This window comes from Palaemon carinicauda, chromosome 35, assembly GCF_036898095.1.
Source record: "Palaemon carinicauda isolate YSFRI2023 chromosome 35, ASM3689809v2, whole genome shotgun sequence".
Lineage (NCBI taxonomy): Eukaryota > Metazoa > Arthropoda > Malacostraca > Decapoda > Palaemonidae > Palaemon > Palaemon carinicauda.
This window is the reverse complement of record NC_090759.1, coordinates 79,555,641-79,565,254: the sequence shown is the minus strand read 5'-3', so window position 1 is coordinate 79,565,254 and position 9,614 is coordinate 79,555,641. Positions and strand designations below refer to the sequence as shown.

The 9,614-nt window shown below is 33.4% G+C and overlaps 1 protein-coding gene across 1 annotated transcript in view; it reads left to right on the top strand.

Moving 5' to 3' along the window:
• Positions 1-267: 267 nt before the first annotated feature.
• The window catches only part of LOC137627376 (SLIT-ROBO Rho GTPase-activating protein 1-like), a 150,273-nt gene continuing 140,926 nt past the window's right edge, over positions 268-9,614 (top strand). Inside the window, exon 1 of the mRNA XM_068358464.1 lies at positions 268-295. Coding sequence (XP_068214565.1) covers positions 268-295 — 28 coding nt within the window. The remainder of the gene's footprint in view (positions 296-9,614) is intronic.

The following is a 9,614-nucleotide window of genomic DNA, read 5'->3' as shown; positions in this document are numbered from 1 at the left end:
TCTCTCTCTCTCTCTCTCAACCTTGAATCAAAAGAATAAAAGAAGTGTAAACAATTTTCGCTTGGCTGGACCACATCTCAACAACAACAACAACAACAACAACAATGATTGTGATGCAGAACGCTCTTGGAGGATGACGAGAGCCAGATGAAGTAATTGTCCTGTCGTGATGAAAGAAGAATTTGAAGAATGGAGAGAGAGAGAGAGAGAGAGAGAGAGAGAGAGACGGTAAAAGGGAGAAGAGGGGAAAAGAGATAGAGATGGTAAATGGTAGAAGATGGAGACAGAGAGGATGGTAATTGGGAGAAGAGAGAGAGAGAGAGAGAGAGAGAGAGAGAGAGAGAGAGATGGTAATTGGGAGAAGAGAGAGAGAGAGGGAGAGAGAGAGAGATGGTAAATGGTAAGAGATAAATGTTAAGGGTGAGAGAGAGAGAGAGAGAGAGAGAGAGAGAGAGAGTCATGGTAAATGGTAGGAGAGAAAATGTTAAAGGATAAAAGATGGGGAGAGATTGTAAATGGTGGAAGATGGAGAGAGAAAAATCCGATGGTAAATTGTAGAAGATGTAGAGGGAGAGAGAGAGAGAGAGAGAGAGATGGTAAATGGAATGAGAAAGAAATTAATTGAAGGGGAATTGAATGTAAACGAGCGAATGAGACAAGAAACTAGAGAATTCATTTCGATGGAAGAAGGGAATAGGAAATATTTGATAAATGGTGGAAGAAGTGGACGAAGATAGGATTGCATTGTTGAGGCCTTCCGGTTTAAATTGAGATGTGGTATATATATACAGATGTAGTTTTGGTCTCTCTCTCTCTCTCTCTCTCTCTCTCTCTTCTCCTTATGCTGTATATTTTCCAAAAATGTTTCAAAACTTATTTTGAAAATCTTATGAGTATAAAGATTGAGACATTTATGTCTCTCTCTCTCTCTCCTCTCTCTCTCTCTCTCTCTCTCTGATTTCTAAAGTGAGTGAATGCATAATGGTTAAAGAGAGTGAGTCTACACTGTATTTTTATTATTATTATTATTATTATTGTTGTTGTTGTTGTTGTTTTCATTTTTGTTGTTGTTGTTCATAATTATTATCATTTTTTTTATTAATCATTATTATTGTTGTTGCCATTTTTATTATAATTATTCTTAACTATTATCATTCTTTTGATTAATAATGATTATTATTTCTATTGTCATTATTATCATTCTTATCAGTTATTATTATTATTATTATTATGATGATGATGATGATGATGATGATGTAAATGAAACAAAAATAATGTAAAGAAGGAATGAATTACAAAGATGAAAACCAAACAATAAAAAGAACAAAGAAAACACAGAATAATAAAATAAAACAAAAGGAAAAACTGGTAAAAAAAAAAATAAAAGAGACCAGGGAGAAAATAAAACACGCGGTCCAGTAGGTGCGGAATAGCGGAGCGGACTGGAAAATGTCTTTTCGTGTGGTAGGAAATTGAGGAGAAAGATGGGGCGATATAGCGGAAGGGAAAAAATTTTCTCAGGAAAAGAACTGTTCGGTTAAGTGTGTTGGAGGTGTGAGTTGGAAATATGTTTTTAAGAATGGTTTGGTAGTTTTACCAATGTATATGTGGATAGGAGTGTTTTTTTTTTCATTACATTCGCCAAGGAAGTTGGAAGGAGGTTATGTTTTATCCCCTGTTTGTGTGTTTGTTTTTGAACAGCTTCCTGGTCACAATTTTAATCATAGAATAATGTAACTTGCATGGATTAACTGTTATGTATAAAGCTGGAAATTATTACCTTTTGGAAGGTCAAGGTCAAAGGTCACGGTCAAGCAAAATTTCCAATTCACGTAATCAGCCTTAAGTATAGACATCGTTCTCACAGAGACTTCAAACTTGGTTCATATTTGAGTGTATGAAAATCCACGCCAATTAATACACGTTAAGGTCAAAGGTCAAGGTCGAGAAACAAGCTGCAGCGGCGGAAGTCTGCGCTCTACTGAGTACCCTTCTTATTATTATTATAACCCTCGCCCTAACTTCGTTTGTAAGGTTATGTTTTGATAGGCGTGTATTTATTTTTTTAATGTCTGTGTGTGTTTGTGATTCGCATAACTCAAAAACTCTTTGACCGAATCTCATGAAATTTCGTGGGATAATTGGTCATGATCTATGGACAGATTAATTATATTTTTGAAGTGATTCGGTCATAAGTCAAGGCCAAGGTCACGAAAAGGTAAAAAACGTCTTTTTATCACATAGTGGTCAATTTTTATCTGATATGCATAAAACTAGTGCCAAAATGTGCATAATTCAATTGGCTATATTGTGATATACAACATGATATAGGCGAAGGTATGCGCTCTACCTAGTGCCCGTTATAGTTAGAGTTATTGCAAATTTACACAAAAACTACTGTACCGATTGTTACCAAACTTGGGATTCATATTGAGTATGACCAAAGGATGAATCTGTAAATTGGATGAATTACATCGAAGTACAAGTACGCAGCAGTACTTTGAAAATAATCGAAATATTAAAAAAATGGCAAATATTTTGTTAGGTTTTTTTTTTTATTAGTGAACAATATTACGCAAAAAACTACTGAACCTATTTCAACCAAACTTGGTGGACTTGTGGGGTATGACACAAGGATAAATCCATTAGATTTTGAAGTAAGTACATCGAAGTACAAGTACACAGTGGAGTTAAAAGCAAAATAATACTGCCTGGCGTGGCGAAGGCATGCTCTCTACTGAGTGCCCCTCTGGTTATTATTATTGTTGTTGTTGTTGTTGTTGTTGTTATTATTGTTATTATTATTGTTAAAAAAATTGCAAAAAATTTCCACTTTCATCTAAACACACCCGCTTTCCTCACTTCCATAAAGAGTGATTATTCTCATGTTTGCATTCTCACAGCTGATGTCCAGCCCCCAATATTTGCACAAGGAAATGCGGATTTTAAAAGGTGGAGAGAGAGAGAGAGAGAGAGAGAGAGAGAGAGAGAGAGAAAGCAGTACATCTTTTCAATGAAAATGAAATTAAAGAAGAAATGGTAAGAGTTTAGATTACTCAAAAAGGAATTGAGTACTACTAAAGAAAGAGAGAGAGATGAGAGAGAGAGAGAGAGAGAGAGAGACCAATACATCTTTTCAATTATACAAAAGAAATAGAAAAAGAAATGGTAAAAAGTTCGGATTTCACAAAAGAAATTAAGTACTAAAAGAGAGAGAGAGAGAGAGAGAGAGAGAGGAGAGAGAGAGAGTGAGAGAGAGAGAGAGAGAGAGCAGTACATCTTTTCAATTATAAAAATTAGATTAATGAAGAAATGATAAAAGTTTAAATTACAAAAAAATAAATACTACTAAAGGGAGAGAGAGAGAGAGAGGAGAGAGAGAGAGAGAGAGAGAGGATATTTGCATTCAGATTGAAACCATTGCAAAAATGGGCTATGCATGTTTGGTGGTGGTTCGTGTTAGCATTCATGAAATTCTCCTACAACGGTCTCACCAACGCAAGGCGAAACTCCTGCCTTGAAAAATACCTAGAATATCTAGAAAATGTCTTTTAGAATTATGCCTTACTCTAATTATTCTAATTACTTTATTCTAATTAGAATAAAATGAAAGATTCCGTAGTAAAGTGTGTATATTCATACCGGGTCTACTACAGCGATAATATTTGCATGATTTTTTTTTTTTTTTTTTTAGTATACTATCGATGTAAACGTACACGGCTTGTGTATATATATATATATATATATATAATATCATCTCCTCCTCCACCTATTGACTCATAGGGCCTCAGCTATAATTTCCCCCAGTTGTCTCCATCTTGAGCTTTTAAATCAATACTTCTCCATTTGTCATCTCCATCTTCACGCTTCATAGTCCTAAGCCATGTAGGCCTGGGTCTTCCAACCCTTCTAGTGCCTTGTGGAACCCAGTTGAAAGTTTGGGTGAACCAATCTCTCTTGGGGAATGCTAAGGACATGACCAAACCATCTCCATCTACCCCTCACCATGATCTCATCTACTTACGGCACTCCAGTAATCTCTCTTATAGTTTTAATTTCTAAACTTGTAGTACAAATATATACATATGTACAGCACACACACACCACACACACACACACACATACACACACTCACTTAAATTCCCTCCAACACTACTGATTGAATGATCGCCTAATACGAGCTAGCGTTGCAATGACCCAGACGCATCCACCTCGTAAATAAATCATTTCGACTAAAAGGAAAATAAATCACGTGAAATATTTTCATGAAAGGCTTGCAATAAACATGTTTTATGAATAATTTCAATTACCACGACGCTGGAATCGTTTCGTTTTTTCATAATTATAAAATTACAGGCGAACATTTCCATTTTTTATTATGAATTATTGATGCTTTGATGATTCGTAAAAGGATGGAGTGTGTGTGCGTGTTTGTGTGTGTGTATATATATATATATATATATATATGAATTTATATATCTGCGTATATACTGTATATATTATATACATTATACATATTTATGTATATATATATATGTTATATACACACATATATATATATGTATACATATATATATTATATATATTTATATATGTATAATTTATATATATGTATATATATGTTTATATATACATATATATATATATTATACATATATATATATAAATATATATATATATATATATATTACATACATATACTGTATATATATATATATATATATAGATGAGAGAGAGAGAGAGAGAGAGAGAGAGAGATCGCATTCTAACTCGCCAGTATTATACCAAGAACAGGGTGTAGATATAATGAAAATGTTATAAAATGTGAAATATTAACACGAGTCATATTTTAGTTGTTTTTCATAGTTCCGTTTGCATCTCTCTCTCTCTCTCTCTCTCTCTCTCTCTCTCTTGATTACGTCTTCTTCATTATCTCCTGCTCCTTATCATTCTTGTTACTAGTGTACGCAGCCCGTCAAAAATTACGACTAAACATATAGATAGATATGCACGCGCCAACACCCCCCTCTCACCAGGGTATGACTAATTCCTCTCCCTCCTATTCGAGGATAGGGAGAGCTGAGCGTGACCGGAAGGAATAATGATTATGTTTTTCATTGAGAGAGAGAGAGAGAGAGAGAGAGAGAGAGAGAGAGAATACTGTTTATTAAATAGGGAAGATTATTGTTTTTCTTTAATATTAGCAACTGCATTAGTGACTCCTGCTATGAAAAAAGTAATAGCACTAACAGCGTCAATAGTCTGAAACCTATTACTAGCAGTGGGAATAGTAGCTGTTGCTTAAGCTGTCCTTTAGGTAAAGCTATGTCTCCTTTAGAGAGTAAAAGCTATGTCTTTTAGATAAACTATGTCTACTTTAGAGAGCAGAAGCTATGTCTCTTTAAAAAGTAGAAACTATGTCTTTTAAATAAGCCATGTCTCCTTTTGAGAGCAGAAGCCATGTCTCTTTAAAAAGTAGAAACTATGTCTTTTAAATAAGCTATGTCTCCTTTTGAGAGCAGAAGCTAAGTCTCTTTAAAAAGTAGAAACTACGTCTTTTAAATAGGCTATGTCTCCTTTTGAGAGCAGAAGCTATGTCTCCTTTACAGAGTAGAGGCTATATCTTTTGAATATGCTATGTCTTCTTTAGAGAGCACAAGCTATGTCCCATATAGAGAGTAGAAGCTATATCTTTTGAATAAGCTATGTCTCCTTTAGAGAGTAGAAGCTATGTCTCCTGTAGAGATCAGAAGCTATGACTTATAAATAAGCTATGTCTCCCTTAGAGAGTAAAAGCTATGTCTTTTAAATAAGTTATGTCTTTTAAATAAGCTATGTCTCCCTTAGAGAGTAAAAGCTATGTCTTTTAAATAAGCTATGTCTCCCTTAGAGAGTAAAAGCTATGTCTCCCTTAGAGAGTAAAAGCTATGTCTTTTAAATAAGCTATGTCTCCCTTAGAGAGTAAAAGCTATGTCTTTTAAATAAGCTATGTCTCCCTTAGAGAGTAAAAGCTATGTCTCCCTTAGAGAGTAAAAGCTATGTCTTTTAAATAAGCTATGTCTCCCTTAGAGAGTAAAAGCTATGTCTTTTAAATAAGCTATGTCTCCCTTAGAGAGTAAAAGCTATGTCTTTTAAATAAGCTATGTCTCCCTTAGAGAGTAAACGCTATGTCTTTTAAATAACCTATGTCTCCTTTAGAAAGTAAAAACTATGTCTTTTGAATAAGCTATGTCTCCTTTAGAGAGTAAAAGCTATGTCTTTTAAATAAGCTATGTCTCCTTAAGAGAGCAGACATTATGAATAAGCTGTCTCCTTAAGTGAGTTGAAGCTTTCTCATTTAGAGAGAAAAAACCGTGTCTTTTAAATAAGTTATGTCTCCTTTAGAGAGCAGAAACTATGAATAAGGTATGTCTCCTTTAGAGAGTAGAACCTATGTCTTTTGAATAAGCTATGTCTCCTTTAGAGAGCAGCAATGAATAAGCTATGCCTCCTTTAGAGAGTAGAAACCTATGTCTTTTGAATAAGCTATGTCTCCTTTAGTAGAAATAGAAACAGTGTACGTAGTAGAAGCCTTGTCTTATCAAAAACAGCCATGTCTCCTTTTCGAGGATTGCCACAGGAAACAGAACGCCCTTTTTCATCAGAGCTTATCCTTGGAAGGAGGGGCAGGGGTTGGGGGGGGGGGGGGTAGTTAGGGGAAGGGGTGGAGGGAGAAGGGCCTCCTGCCGTAGGTTTTGCTACTTCCTTCCCAGGGACGTGGCACTCACGTCGAGGATGAAGTTAAAAAAGAGGGATTTTTGTTGTCTCAGATGTTCAAGGACATAGAGGAAAAGGATTTCTTGTTGTTTTTGTCATTGTTTTTGTTCATGTTTTTTTTTATTGCTATTATTATTCGTGATTTGGTTGTTATTTATTTATTCGTATGTGATTTTTCTTATAACGTAGTTTCTTCTAAATGCGATATGATTTTTAATTTTGTATTTTTTTTTATTTAATATGTAGTGTTTTCTGTTTTTATATTGGTAATAATTTCGTTTAATTGAAACATTGATTATTATTTCCATCATAATTTATATTGATTATAAAGTTATTAATTTCTTCCTATTACTTTGGATCAAAGAAAAATTTTTGGACGTACAAGAAATTCATTGATTTCATTGCATTATTTTATAATTATATTCCAAGTGATCATCGATAGATTTGCCAGTTACAGAAATGACACCTCTCTCTCTCTCTCTCTCTCTCTCTCTCTCTATATATATATATATATATATACCTATGTATTTATATGTGTATATATATATACCTATATATTTATATATATATATATATATATATGTATATATATATATATATATATATTTATATATATATATATATATATATATTTATATATTTATATATATATATATATATATTTATATATATATATATTTAATTATAATTTTATTTTTGTACTATAAATACACTTGCTTAATAAATCTATACACACGAAAAACATTATCGTCATTTTACCAACATGCAAAAAAACAGACAAATACATACTAAGTCCCACCCCTAAACCGCTGTAATATCCACCTAGTCATATATACCTAAAATACACAACCAAACAATTACATTAGAAATAAATAAACAGTTACATATAAAAAATAACATGAAGACATAAGCACACTCGGGCACAGTATTCTATCTTTTAAGTTTTTATAGTTTACATATGGAAGGTGTATTTTGATTTTGTTACTGTTCTTAAAATATTTCATTTTGATTGTTCATTGCCTCTTGTAGTTTATTTATATCCTTATTTCCTCTCCTCACTGGGCTTTTTTCCCTGTTGGAGCCCTTGGGCTTAAAGCATCTTGCTTTTTCAATTAGGGTTGTAGCTTAGCTTGTAACAATATTAATAATAATAATAATGATAATAATAATAATAATAATAATAATAATAATAATAATAATAATATAAAAAAATTACATAAGAAACAAATAAACACTTTCATATCTAAGCACCATGGTCCGGGCATCGTTAAAGAGAGAGAGAGAGAGAGAGAGAGAGAGAGAGAGACCTAAGCTTCCTCTCAGTTATCATACTGACAGAGAGAGAGAGAGAGAGAGAGAGAGAGAGAGAGAAAGTTGCTTAATAAACAAGAAGACGAAATAGAGTGGGCAATGCATCACCATTTCAGTCTGGATAAATCAGAATTATGGCCCCCATAGTTTCAGGTTAAAAGTTGAAGGAGTGATTCATAATGCTATCCAAGAGATAAGGGATAGGGGATAAGGGATAGGGATAGATAGAAATGGATGTAACGAAACTAAGGGAATTGAACACTTATTATTATTATTATTATTATTATTTTTATTATTATTATTGTTGTTGTTGTTGTTGTTGTTAACTAAGCTATAACCCTATTTGGAAAAGCTAGATGCTATAAGCCCAAGGGCTACAACTGGGAAAAATAGCCGGGTGAGGAAAGGAAATATACAAATAGATAAACGATATAAGAAATAATTGACAATTGAAATAAAATATTTAAAAAAAATTAACAACATTAAAATATATATTCCATATATAAGCTATTAAAAGAATTATGTAAGCCTTTTCAACATGAAAAACATTTGCTGCAAGTTTGAACGTATGAAGTTTTACTGATTTAACTACCCGATTAGGAAGATCATTCCACATCTTGGTCACAGCTGGAATAAAACTTCTAGAGTACTGTGTAGTATTGAGCCTAATGATGGAGAAGGCCTGAAGATGGGTTAGTTTGGTTCCTTGTTAAATGGATGGTAGATGGAAAGAGATTTAACTAGATGAGCACTCAGTAGAGAGCAGACCTCCGCCGAGGCAGCTTATTTTTCGACCTTGACCTTTGACCTTGACATGTATTAATTGACGTGGATTTTCTTATACTCAAATATGAACCAAATTTGAAGTCTCTGTGACAACGATGTCCAAATTTATGGCTGATTACGTGAATTGGACATTTTGCTATTTTATCTTGTTTCTCTTCGTCTTTTTTTTTCTTTTTTTGAAGTTTTTGTAGTTTATATATGAAAGATCTAATTTAATGTTGTTAATGTTCTTAAAATGTTTTATTTCGATTGTTCACTACTTCTCTTGTAGTTTATTTATTTCCTTGTTTCCTTTCCTCACTGGGTTATTTTTCCCTGTTAGAGCCCTTGGGCTTCTAGCATCTTGCTTTTCCAACTAGGGTTGTAGCTTAGCATATACTACTACTACTACTACTACTACTACTAGTAATAATGATAATAATAATAATGATAATAATAATAATAATGATAATTACGTCATTTGGGTTTACTTATATTCATAAGTTCTAAAAGTATTTACTGTATTCTACTTAATACTTATATTTACCCTACTTGTTAAAGTAGTGCCCTTAATCACTATCAACTTCCTGAAACATTTCCATCTCATCCAATTTCAACCACACTCACCCAACTCTCAACTCATAACATCACCCATTCACCCACACGACACGATGCGTCACCCGCTCGCCTCCATGGCTGTATGCTGTGCTCTGATTGGTCTAGAATTAGGGAGTCAGGCGCCCAATCATGATTGGTCTTGAGCGATCAGATGACGACGGATT